Source organism: Rhincodon typus, chromosome 32, assembly GCF_021869965.1.
Source record: "Rhincodon typus isolate 14 chromosome 32, sRhiTyp1.1, whole genome shotgun sequence".
NCBI classification, from domain to species: Eukaryota; Metazoa; Chordata; class Chondrichthyes; order Orectolobiformes; family Rhincodontidae; genus Rhincodon; species Rhincodon typus.
Genome location: NC_063363.1, coordinates 18891547 through 18905746, shown reverse-complemented (window position 1 = coordinate 18905746; position 14200 = coordinate 18891547). Strand labels below are relative to the sequence as shown.

Sequence of the window (14200 nt, the reverse complement as noted above, 5' to 3'; positions counted from 1 at the left end):
TAACTCACCACCACCTTAAGGGAAATAAGGGATGGCTTTATCAGTAGTGCTCACACTTCGTTAATAAGTACTGTCAGTATTTTATGAAAAAGCCTACATATTATACATCGATTATAAATCATTAAAATTTAAAAATCTCTAGAAATATTATTTTTAAAAAATTGTACTTTATGCATTCATGTCAGCAAAGACACACACACACACACACACACACACACACACTCAGCAGCTCTCCTTTACGACCCCAAATCAGCCCTCCAGGTCATGCCCACCTACTTAACTCAGTTCTTCTACTTACTCTTCCTCTAAAGCTTCATCCTCTTCCACTCAAACTTTCCATTCCATCACATACCTTCTTTCCTTTGCTTGGCCTGTCAGTATGGAGTTACAGTTCTACCTTGGGCAGTGCCACTTTGACCTAATCTGCCAGGAAATGACAGGATGATTCCCTGGGGAATTGGAGCTTGGGCCCAGCTGCTCAAATCCTGGTGAGCTGAGGTGCGGGTCCTCTTCTATTGTCAGGTGGTTGGGTAGCAATCCCAAACAGATTGAGCTAAAAGTCGCTGCCAAAAATAGTCCCCTTGAACTCCTTCCCTGCCCTCCAGTCCACAATCTGAAGCCAAACTGGGACCTGTGCTTGGGTCAGGGTTAAGTTGTCACATGCACCAGTGACAGCAACTCCTGCAGCTGGGTGGCACCCAGAGAGAAGATTCAACACAGGGAAGTGCTCAGCAGAGTCTACATCTATCAATGGAGTCAGAGCCAGGTTAGAGAACTTGTAATGGATTAACAATGAAAGGTGCTAAAGTGACAGCTTCCATAGCTAAGCAAAACTCAGAAAAAATATAGTTAAAAAAGGGTGGAATTCCATAAGCCAAAAAAAAAATCAGAAAATCCACCAAGTGAGGTTTCTCATCCCTCAATAATTTTATAGCACAATAATCAAGAAAGAAGAACAAACTGATTGTGGAAAATTTGGTTACTTAAAGTCTAGATAAACAGAAGATTGTTGCTTTTAATATCCACGATTAGCAAAATAAATCTCAAATTAAATATGTTACAGAGTAGGTCCAAGCAATTTTCTCTCTGTTCTGTCACAACAATGTGGCTTAGCCAAAAAATGCAACCCGCTATTAGACAAAGCACTTACTTTCAATACAAGCTGTATTGAGTATATCTGCCACTTCAATGCCAAACTGTGTATTATTTTGTGCCACAAATATGTACCCTCCAGTTAGCAGACTTACAAGATGGCCCAAGAAGATTGTCTCTTTTGATCCTCGCAGTCAATGTGAAAGAACATTTGTTGCATTTGAAACCAGTGGCAAAAAAAGCTATTAAATTAAGCACGAAGTCAAGATTCAAAATTGTAGAAATGGCACAAAGTTAATGTTGTCCTGCACTTTCCCTAAATGCATTAAATAAAAAAAAAACTGAAATGTTATTCTACTTCGCTTACCTATCAATTTCGACCTAGTTGCTTCAGACAAATGCTCAGCAATGTTTCCAATGACATTCAGAACGTGGCTTGTGCTGTTGTCTATATTCTGTGTCCTGGGAATATAAGGAAACAATGTCATACGAATACAAACAGGAATAGGAGCAAGCCATTTGGCCGCTCAAGCCTGCTCATGATTCAACAAAGATCATTGCTGATCGTTCCCAGAGCTTAATTGCTCTTTCATGCCAGTTCCACATTGCCCTCAATGGTCAGATATTTAAAAAAAAATCTACCTACTTCCCCTTTAAACACAGGTGATCTAAACCTCCACAGTTTTCTGGGGTAGAGAATTCCAGAAATTCACTACTTTGAAAAGAAATTTCCTTGCATTTCAGTTCTAAAAATGAGTGTCCCCTTATTCTGTGATCTGGTTATCTAGTTCCGTGCTCTCCCACAAATGGAAGTATTCTATTAACATCAACATGGTCAAGCCTCCTTAAAATCTTATGTTTCATTAAGATTCATTGTTCTAAACTCTGGTGACCAGTTTAGCTATTCTTGCTAAGTTAATCCTTTCATCACGGGAATCAACCTAGTGAATCACTTTTGAAATGCTTCCAATGCCCAGTACATTATCTTTTAAATATAGGGACCGAACTGTACATAGGCACACACTCACCAACACCCTGGAGATCCAAACAGTATCATCTTTTCATAATATTTCACATACAATTAATCCTTCATATGAAAATATACAGGCCAATCATATACAATCTTAAACAAACATTAGCATTGTTTGATACTTTACCAGAGGCCATCATATCATAAATTATATACAAAATGTCTACCCTGAAGTTCTTAAAATAAAACATGACCACAGAACAATTCCAAATAAAAATGTTCTCCAAATTATGGAGCAGGGTAATTAATTATATTCAAAAAAGTAGGCACGAGAGTGTAGCACCCAACCGCACAGATGTTATTTAATAACAACTTTTGCCAAATCAATAGACCTAAAAGTTCCTGATAAAAATGACTTCAACAAAGTTGGGCCAATAACATCTAAATACTTTCCAGCCTTACTGAAATGCACATGTACAGTAGATAGTATCTAAAAAGCTGGAATAACATGGAAGCTTTTGAAAAGCAGAACAGCCATTTTTTTTTATAAAAAACCTACTGTACAAATGTGGTACAAGTGCATTCCATCGCAAAGTTATAAAATACAAACCTGTAAACATTCTCCCACGAATCTATAATCTTCTCATAATTCAACTTTGGGGATAATCCTGCAATTTTTGAAAGTAACATCCAGGCAGCAGGAGCATGCTCGGCCTCAGTATGGGAGATCAGGCATTTTATGAATGTCGAGTTGAATAGATTTTGATGAGACCACAAAAGGAAAGCTTTGGTAAGATAACGACTATGGAAAGAGAACAAAATTAATCTCATACATCTGGTATTTGTACTATTAGTGGAAAAAAAGATGATTCAAAATCAAGATGACAAGATGATTGGAAACTCTCGAGAATCATAGAATTCCTACAGTGTGGAAGCAGGCCATTTGGCCCATTGAGTCCACACCAACACTCTGGAGAGAATCCCACCCAAACCCACCCCGCTACCCTTTCCCTGCATTTCCCATCCAAGACACTATGGGCAATTTAGAATGGCCAATCCACCTAACCTGCACATCTTTGTACTGTGGGAGGAAACCAGAGCACCTGGAGATAACCCATGCAGACACAGGGAGAACTTGCAAACTCCACACAGTCGTTGGAGGCTGGAATTGAACACGGGTCCCTGGCTCTGAGAGGCACCGGTGCTAACCACCGTTCTCCAGAAAACATTACTCACCTACAAGAATTCACTTTCTCCTCTTCCCCAACTTCCTACAAAAACCTACCACAAATTAAAATTGTGATTATCTTTGACCATCATTGTATTAGATAGATAACTTTGTTAAAAATCTCCTACTCCATTTCAGCCATCTAATTTACAATTTGATCAAAGTTTTTGACATCAAAATGTAAATTTGAAGAAAATGCTGAGAGGTTTCACTAGAGTAATGCCAAGGACAAGGTCAGATAGATCAAATCAGAAAGGATTTTGTTGAATAAACAAGAAGAAAATGCTTCAAGTGGGAAGGAAAACTCAGTTTCAAGGTGATGGGTAAAAAGAGGAGGAGGTAATGGGGCAAACATTCTATAATCTAAGAGATTGGTAGAAACAGATTCACTGTTAACTTCCAAAAAGAAATTGGATCAACTCATTAAAAAGTAAGAATATGCTATGGGGCTGGAACAGCAGAGGGTAACTAACTGCATAATTCTTCCAAAAGAGCGGACGCCGCAAAATTAGTTAAATAGGCGTATTGTTCTCCGATTTTAACTTCAAGATAAATGCAGAACATCGGAGACGTCTGAAATGGCATGGGCAAATTTAAAAATGCAACATATACCATAACTCTTGATTTTCAAGTGCAAGAAATTCCAAAATATCCCAGGTCAATCTTTGATATTTGTCTTCTTCAGTGAAATGTCTGTAATCCTTGATTTGTTGTATTATCACTCGATTCAGACACTCCAGTGCTTTTTCCTGCACTGCACTCTCAGAATCAATTACAACAGGGATGACTCCATTCATCCATGCCTTTTGCAGTACAGGGTTACTGGGTTGAGCCTGCAAGAAATATATGGAAAACAATGAGCATATCATAACATCTTGAAATAGATAATGGTTTTAAAAAAATTTAAGCCATAAACTTCAGAATCAATTACATTACAACTTCAATTAACATCAATTTTTTTTTGCTGTTTAGACACAAATGGAGAGCTTCTTCCAAGTACAATTGAGAATAAAAGCACTTTCAACTGCAAATTGGGACATCTTTGTAAACCAAGCAATTCTATGCAAAATAAAATAAACATAAAATATCAAATTAAATATCAGGGAAGGCGATGGCCTAGGCTATTAATCCAGAAACTTAACAAATGTTCTGGGGACTTGGGTTTGAATCCAGCCAAGTAGATGGTGGAATTTAATTCAATAAAAAATATCTTAATTCAAGATTTAACCATCATTGATTGTCCAAAAAGCCCATCAGATTCATCAATGTCCTTCAGGAAGAAAATCTGCAATCCTCACCTGGTCTGGCCCACAACAACGTGGAATGGCCTTGTATCAATTACTATGAAGTCTCAACAAAGAAATCAAACTTGACAGACCATCTGGCATCAACCTAGGCACCAGAAAAGGCAACAGCAGAAACAGCCCTGTCTACCGTGCAAATTCCTCTTTACTAACATGTGGGGACTAGTGTTAAAATTGGGAGAGCTGTCTAACAAACCAGTCAAGCAACAGCCTGACATAGTCATAGAGTCATTGTCTATCAGGTATGATTATGTCCCAGAAACCACCATCACCATCCCTAGATATGTCCTGTCCCACTGGCAGGACAGATCCAGCAGAATTGGTGGCACCAATGCGTACAGTCGGGAAGGAGTTGGCCTGGGAATTGTTATTGGAGTCCTCAACATTGATTCCAGACCATATAAAGTCTCATGGCTTCAGGTTAAACACAGGCAAATAATCCTGCTAGTTATCATGTACCATCCTCCTTCGGCTGTTGAATCAGTACTATAAGTTGAGCAAGACTGAGGGCGGCAAGGGTGCAAAAAGCATTATGGGTGAGGGACTTCAATTTTCACTAAGAGTAGCTCAGCAGCAGCATTACGGACTGACCTGGTTGGGTCCTAAAGGGCATAACTGCTGGACTGGGTCTGTAGCAGGTGGTGAGGGAACCAACAAGACATGAGGGAAAAACATACTTGACCTCATCCTGGCCAATTTGTCGGCTACAGTCGCACCTGACCATTACAGTGTCAGTAAGAGTGATCACTGCATAGTCTTTGTGAAGACAAGGTCCCTCCTTCACATTGAGAATAACCTCCATTGTGTTGTGTGTCACTATCACCGCCCTAAATGGAGCAGGCTTTGAACAGATTTAGCAAGTAGAGACTGGGCATGAGGTGCTGTGAGCCATCAACAGCAGCAGATTTCTAGTGCAACACAATTTGCAACCTCATGGCCTGGCCTATCACACACTCAACCATGACTACCAAGTTAGGAATCAACTCTGGTTCAATGGAGAGTGCAGCAGGGCACACCTGAAAATAAGATGTCAATCTGGACAAGCTACCAAACAGAACTGCTTGCATGCCAAACAGCATAAGCAGAAAGTAATTTTCATAGCTAAGCAATCCCACAACCAACAAATCAGATCTAAGTTCTGCCACATTCAGTTGTGATTAGTGGTGGACAATTAAACAAATCACTGGAGGAAGAGGCTCCACAAGTATCCCCTTTTTCACGGACTAAAGAGAGCAAAAGCTAAGACTAAAACATTGGCAGCAATCTTCAGCGAGCAATGCCAAGTGGATGATCCATCTCAGCCTCTTCCAATGACCTCCAGCATCATAGATATCAATTTGGCTCACTTTACATGATATCAAGAAATCACTGAAGACACAGGTTAGTGCAAGAGCAATGGGACCTGACAACATTCTGGCAATAGTACTGAAGACTTGTGCTCCAGAATTTGCCAATCCCCTAGCCAAGCTGTGCCAGTACAGTTAGAACACTGGCAACAATGCGGACAATGTCTACCTGACAATGTGGAAAATTGTACAAGTATATTCTAGAAACAAAAAGCAAGACAAATTCAACCTGGCCAAGTACAGCCCCATCAGTCGATAATCAGTAAAGCGATGGAAAATGTCATTAACAATGTTATCAGGCAGCACCTGCTCAGCAATAACCTGCTCATTGACCCCCAGTTTGGGTTCCACAGGGCCACTCAGCTCCTGGCCTCATCACAGCTTTGGTGCAAATCTGGACAAAAAGAGCTCAAGTCCAGAGGAGAGGCGAGAACGACAGCCTTTGACACCAAGGCTGCATTTGACAGAGTGTGGCTTCAAGGAGCCCAAGCAACCACTGGAATCAGTGGGAATCATGGGGCCAACTCTGAGGGTTGAAATCATACTTGGCACATGGGAAGATGGTTGAGATCCATCATCTTGGCCCCAGGACATCTCTGCAAGAATTCCTCAGGGTAGTGTTCTAGGCCCAACCATCTTCAGCTGCTTCATCAATGACATTCCCTCCATCATAAAGGTCAAAAATGGGAATGTTCACCAATGATTGCACCATGTTGGCACTATGCGCAACTCAAAAACTGAGGCAGTCCACGTTCAAATGAAACAATACCCAGGCTTGGGATGACAAGTGGCAAGTAACATTCATGCCACACAAATGCTAGGCAACGGCTATCTCCAATAAGAGACAGTCTAACTACCACTCCTCGATATTCAACCGTGTTACCATCACTGAAACACACACTATTAACATCCTGGAGGTTATCACTAACTAGAAACTCAATTGGACTTGCAACGTAAGCACAGTGGCCACAGGAGCAGATCACAGGCTAGGAATATCACAGCAAATAACTCACTTCCTGACTGTCCAAAGCCTGTCCACCATCTATTGTGCACAAGTCAGGTGTGTGAAGGAGTACTCACCACATGCCTGGATGGGTGCAGCTCCAACAATACTCAAGAAACTAGATACCATTCAGGACAAAGCAGCCCTCTTGATGGGCACTGCATCCTCAAATACCCATTCCTTCCACCAAACACTCTCAGTAGCGGCTGTGTATACTATCTAATATTTATTGCAGGAACTCAAAGATCCTTAGACAGCATCATCCAAACTCATAACCACTTGCATCTAGAAGGACAAGGGCAACAAATACATGGGAACACAACCACCTTCAAGTTCCCCTCAAAGTCCCTCATCATCCTGACTTGGAAATATACCACCATTCCTTCACTGTCATTTGATAAAAATTGTGGAATTGCCTCCCTAAGGGCATTGTAGTTCCATCTGCAGCACATAGATTGCAGTGGTTCAAGAAGGCAGCTCAAGACCAGCCGAGGGTAACCAGGCACGGGCAATAAATGCATGCCAGCCAGTGACGCCCATGTCCCACAAATGAATATAAAGAAAATGAAATAGCTAACGTTACTAAATACAAACAAGGAATGTTGCTGAAAAAGAGAAACATGTTGCTATAGATTAATAGATATCAGGACAACTTAAAAATGCTAAATTCAAACAACCACAACAACTTATGCAAAAATCGGTGCAGACTGATTGGCTACCATGGAGAAGGCAACAGGGAACCACAATCTTCCCTAACTAATGTGCCCTGTAATTGTTTTCCTGGTGCACAGATTTCAGAAGTCTACACGTAGCAACGACTTCTGAAACCAGAAGTTAACACATCAGCATGTTGATCGATGTGCAGAGAACCTTCAAGTGGCAGCTTGGCTGTACAACTTAGAGAGAATTTGGCTACCTGGTAAAGCCAAAAAAAAAGGTACAAAGCTTGATCACAGTCTGCTGGTTTGCAAAGAATAGGACCCTTTGTATGAATGCATGTCAAGCACAAATAAGATTCGTTATGAGCGCCACCGATTATCTCAAATTGGTTGTTGGTATAGCTATTAGCACATTTAATAGCATTCAACGTTGTTGCCCAAATCAGAAAAGTACATTTAACAATAGCAATTTTGTTTATAGTTTTACAAGTGTGGGCTAGTTGACAATGGTCTGTACTCTGCTTATATGAACAGAAGGAACATGCTATTTGATTTGATTTCCCAATCTCCATCATTCGGTCAAGTGGCTTATGTACACGGCAGCACATTAGCATTGAGATAGACACACAATTTTGCTCAATTTTGTGTTAGGCCAAACATCATTTTTGGATTGAAGGCAGCATCTTCAGTTGGAATATATCACTTTGGCTGCCAATGCATAGTAGCAGCACAAAGCTGCATGCTCAATACGTTATTCAAATCGCATTCCACAGTAAGTTGAGATAGACACTTTGCGCGTCTGAAAGTGGTGGCCTTTTACTCATTTATAAGTTAGCAAGCTGATCAGGATAGCCATTGTCCTACAAGATAGCTCTGGTGAGTTTTATTTTTACGAAGATTAAATGTGACATACAGGTTGATAGCAACATCGTGTCTGTGTGTTCATTCAACACTGCATGATTATTTATCCAATGTGCAGATCATAGAATTCCTACAGCATGGAAGCAGGCCATTTGGCCCAACGAGCACCCCCTTACCCTATCACTGCTTTCCCAAAGTCAATCCAACCAGCCTACACATCCCTGGACGTTATGATCAATTTAGCACAGCCAATCTACCTAACCTGTACATCTTTGGGCGGTGAGAGGAAACCCATGCAAGGAGAATGTGCAAACTCCACACTGAGGCTGGAACCAAATTCAGGTCCCTGGTGCTGTAAGGCAGCTGTGCTAACCACTGAACCACCCTAACAAAAAAACTACTTACATTGCCATTATATCAAGGCAATAGAGACTGTACCATTTTCTTAATGTTTTCATTGAGATGATAAACTGTCCAACTCACAAACAGATGGAGTAGCCATGGGATTCTCTCTGGCTCATTTCTGTGACATTTCAAGGGAGGAGTTCTAAATACTCTTAATGGAATCAGCCTCAACTTCCCCCCTCAGGCATATTTCTAATATGTCCAGAATAAGTCTGCAATCTTTAAATCTATAGTTAATTGAAGGATCAATAAATAGGTGCTCCATGACAGTCTACCACAAATCCTTCATTCCTAGTCAATTTATACCATTGGATTCGTATTACTCCATATATTATCACTGAGATTGGCCTTAATAGCAAACTTGCAAACAGAATCCTAGCCATTTCTTACCTTGTAAATTAGATGGAGAGAATGAGCTGCAAGATAATGGATATTCTGATCAAAAATCCTTCATTCACTGTGCACTGCACAGACTTGCACATAGGTGAGTCTACTATTTTGATTCCTTAAAGTGACCGGGAACTTTACAGTACAATGCATGAATACTTGCTATTAACATATTCAATTTGTGCCAGTGAGACTGATGTGTCAAAGTTTTCCATACATTTATTAAAAATAAAAAAAACGAAAGAACTGCAGATGCTGTAAATCAGAAACAAAAACAAAGGTGCAGGAAAAGCTCGACAGGTCTGGCAGCATCTGTGAAGGGAAAAACAGAGAGTTAATATTTCGGGTCCGGTGACCCTTCCTCAGAAACGGACACTGGACCCGAAACATTAACTCTCTGTTTTTCCTTTCACAGATGCTGCCAGACCTGCTGAGCTTTTACAGCAACTTTGTGTTTATTAAAAGTATTTGTTTTTAAATGCTGGTGCAACCTGATTGGAAAACAGTATTAAAAAACCATACCAATAGAAGGTCAGTGATTGACTGCAATGCTTGCTTGCGTACAGATGGAGCAGGATCTCGACAATGATCTTGCAATGTCGACAGATCTTCTTGGGTGCAGAAGACAAGATTGTGCTTTAAAATGCTGACAAACAGCTGTAGGTATTGAGCACAAAATAGATCATTTGCAATCATATTGATATATCAGGAAATGAAAATCTAATTATGCAACAAATAGCATTCAGCAACATGCACTACATATTTTTGGTAATTTTCTCCTATTTTACAGCTGTTAAACTAAAGGAATAGGGAACTAATTAATTTCCCGATCCTGGGCCTACTGCACAGCCAAAGCCTCACAGACATCACCAGGAGTCTCGATCCTGGGCCTACTGCACAGCCAAAACCTCATGGACATCACTAGGAATCCCGATCCTGGGCCTACTGTATGGCCAATGCCTCATGGACATCACTAAGAGTCCCGATCCTGGGCCTACTGCACAGCCAAAGCCTTGTGGACACCACTAGGAGTCCTGATCCCGGGCTTAGTATATGGCCAAAGCCTCATGGACATCACTAGGAGTCCCGATCCTGGGCCTACAGAGCTGCGAAAGCCTGCTTCGCCGACAATATGAAAGGTTCCACGCGAAACTGAGTGAGAAAATGAGTACTTTGCATCGGTATTCACTGAGGAGAGGGAGATGAAGGATGTTGAGGTTAGGGATAGATGTTTGATTACTCTAGGTCAAGTCGGCATAAGCAGGGGGGAAGTGTTGGGTATTCTAAAAGGCATTAGGGTGGACAAGTCCCCAGGTCCGGATGGGATCTATCCCAGGTTACTGAGGGAAGCGAGAGAGGAAATAGCTGGGGACTTAACAGATATCTTTGCAGCATCCTTGAGCACGGGTGAGGTGCCGGAGGACTGGAGAATTGCTAATGTTGTCCCCTTGTTTAAGAAGGGTAGCAAGGATAATCCAGGAAATTATAGACCGGTGAGCCTGACGTCAGTGGTGGGGAAGCTGCTAGAGAAGATACCGAGGGATAGGATCTATTTACATTTGGAAGAAAATGGGCTTATTAGTGATAGGCAGCATGGTTTTGTGCAGGGAAGATCATGTCTTACCAACTTGATAGAATTCTTTGAGGAAGTGACAAAGTTGATAGATGAGGGAAGGGCTGTAGATGTCATATACATGGACTTCAGTAAGGCGTTTGATAAGGTTCCCCAAGGTAGGCTGATGGAGAAAGAGAAGTCGCATGGGGTGCAGGGTGTACTAGCTAGATGGATAGAGAACTGGCCGGGCAACAGGAGACAGAGAGTTGTAGTGGAAGGGAGTTTCTCAAAATGGAGAACTGTGACCAGTGGTGTTCCACAGGGATCCTTGTTGGCACCACTGTTGTTTGTGATATACATAAATGATCTGGAGGAAGGTATAGATGGTCTGATTAGCAAGTTTGCAGGTGACACTATGATTGGTTGAGTAGCAGATAGTGAAGGGGACTGTCGGAGAATGCAGCAGAATATAGATAGATTGGAGAGTTGGGCGGAGAAATGGCAGATGGAGTTCAATCCAGGCAAATGGGAGGTGATGCATTTTGGAAGATCCAATTCAAGAGCGAACTATACGGTAAATGGAAAAGCCCTGGGGAAAATTGATACACAGAGATCTGGGTGTTCAGGTCCATTGTACCCGGAAGGTGGCAACGCAGGTCGATAGAGTGGTCAAGAAGGCATACGGCATGCTTTCATTCATCGGACGGGGTATTGAGTACAAGAGTTGGCAGGTCATGTTACAGTTGTATAGGACTTTGGTTCGACCACATTTGGAATACTGCGTACAGTTCTGGTCGTCACATTACCAAAAGGATGTGGATGCTTTGGAGAGGGTGCAGAGGAGGTTCACCAGGATGTTGCCTGGTATGGAGGGCGCTAGCTATGAAGAGAGGTTGAGTCGATTAGGATTATTTACATTAGAAAGATGGAGGTTGAGGGGGGACCTGATTGAGGTCTACAAAATCATGAGAGGTATAGACAGCGTGGATAGCAAGAAGCTTTTTCCCAGAGTGGGGGACTCAATTACTAGGGGTCACGATTTCAAGGTGAGAGGGGAAAAGTTTAAGGGAGATGTGCGTGGAAAGTTCTTTACGCATAGGGTGGTGGGTGTCTGGAACGCGTTGCCAGCAGAGGTGGTAGAGACGGGCACGATAGCGTCATTTAAGATGTATCTAGACAGATACATGAATGGGCAGGGAGCAGAGGGATACAGATCCTTGGAAAATAGGCGACAGGTTTAGATAGAGGATCTGGATCAGTGCAGGCTTGGAGGGCCGAAGGGCCTGTTCCTGTGCTGTAATTTTCTTTGTTCTTTGTTCTTATTTTGTGTGGAAAGCAAGAAAACATCAATGCATTCTGCATAACGACATGCATCACTCAAGGGTTTTGTTTAAACAGTATTCACCAACCACTGACGGGGTTGTGAGACAAATACCAAGTTATGATTAGTTTTATTCTGCTGATGATGTGGTTATGGGTCTTTACATTCTACCCACAGCATGAATTTGCCTAAATAATCTAGGCTTATGAGAAGCCTATGGCCTGGTCTGCTCAGAGTTCTGAAAAGATAATGCATGTCTTGGTTTCATTAAGTCTCAAACTGAGATTTGCCTTATGGTTTGCTGCATCAATTAATAAATACTGGGGATTCAGATAATTTTATTTTTGTTGATTCATCATGGAGTTTTTCGTGCACTAAAGGCTGTTCAGCTCCATCGCACTTGTGCTGGCTCTCAGAGCTTCTCAGTTCTATTTCCTTGCTTCAATGCCCAACCACATATCCTTTTAATGTTTTGTCAAGTATCTATCCTTTAAAATAATTAAGCTTTCTTTCACTGACATTTCACAACCAACCTTTGCGATATGCCAAAGTCAAATAACTCAAAATTCCAGTTGTGTAGAAGTCATTAGCCATTCCTGCCAGCAGAATATCAAATCCCATTCAGACAAAAATTCCAAGCATTTCCAAGCAGATTGGTGAGCTGGCATTTGTCATCGGGGAAAATGGTTGGAGAATGTACAGAATCAAAATCCTGTTAGGAAATGCTCAGAGTATTTTTGTCTTTTCGTTTAAACTTGTAATCTGTTCAAAAGGCAAAAATACTCAAAATATTTTCATTCTGACACTAATTCCCCAGTAACTTTCTTTGTTGCAACACAGGGTCATTTCATAAAGCATCGTTTGACTCAAAACTTCATGAAAACCCATATGATCTGACCAGGCCTCATTCCATAACTAGCGTTAAAACTCGGTCATATTTTTAACGTGTTGTTTAAACAATTATCTGTATACATTTAGCATTAGTTCTTTACTTTTTAACAATGTGGTCCTATTGCTAAACTTGGGTTTGTTTTTAAAACTTCAACAACTAATCCTTCCACTTACAAAAATTCATACAAATGAAGTGTGCAGTCTATTCTCCATTTCATAAAAAAAACTCTTTTAGGCTAATATTGCCCCCTTATTAACATGCCAAAAACATTCATCTATGTCTCAAGAATTGCATTTTGACTAACAACCATTCAAGCTGTTAATCCACATTTTCCTGACAGCACTTACACTTCTCTTCAGTTAAACACAATCCCTACCAACAAATCTGATATTGTGTCCTATATTCAAGTCCAATAAGAAAGATTTAGATTGTGCTTTTCACGAACAGTGAGCATTTCAAAGCTCTTTATAGCCAATGAAATATTTTTAAAATGTAATCACTGTTGTGATGTGCCCAGTGCAATGGTTCCAACAATGAACATTAAGGCAATTTCTTAAGTGATTTGCAACCTCACCAGATTTTGTGCTCAGCAGTCAAATTGTGCTATAGACCATATGCATAGGGCAAGCTCTTTATGTACTACATTTCTGTTCAAATTAAGTGAACTGACTACCCTTGAAAAACCCAACACAGTCTGCCCTAAGCTCCCACCACAAGTACAGGGAGGCCTGCTAAAATTTTGGATTTTGTGAAAACAGACTATTTTGTTTAAGGTTTTTGCAAAGATTTGTAGTTTGGGTTGTGGGTGAGGTTGTTGACTTGCTCGCCGAGCTGGCTTGTTTTCATTCAGACGTTTTCATTCAGACGTGATGCTAGGTAACATCATCAGTGAGGCCTTCAATGAAGCAATGTTGTTCTACTCCGCTTGGAATTTATACTGTCCGGGCTGTTATGGTGAGGTGTGTCATTTCTGGTTCTGTCCTGTAAGAGTTTGTATATGGGGTTCAATTCTATGCGTTTGTTGATAGCATTATGGGTTGAGAAGCATTATGAACAAACCAGACTACGTTGAGAAAGAGATAATAGGAACTGCAGATGCTGGAGAATCTGAGATAACAAGGTGTAGAGCTGGATGAACACAGCAGGCCAAGCAGCATCAGAGGAGCAGGAAGGCTGA

At 41.1% G+C, this 14200-nt stretch overlaps 1 protein-coding gene across 3 annotated transcripts in view; it reads right to left on the bottom strand.

Annotated features, from left to right (window-relative positions):
• ncapd3 (non-SMC condensin II complex, subunit D3) overlaps positions 1–14200 on the bottom strand; it is a 79826-nt gene that overhangs the window by 24307 nt on the left and 41319 nt on the right. For all 3 annotated transcript variants that reach the window (XM_048615579.1, XM_048615581.1, XM_048615580.1), the window contains 4 exons: positions 9778–9912; positions 3903–4123; positions 2673–2864; positions 1460–1554 (listed from right to left, as the gene is read on the bottom strand). In XM_048615579.1, coding sequence (XP_048471536.1) covers positions 1460–1554; positions 2673–2864; positions 3903–4123; positions 9778–9912 — 643 coding nt within the window. The remainder of the gene's footprint in view (positions 1–1459; positions 1555–2672; positions 2865–3902; positions 4124–9777; positions 9913–14200) is intronic.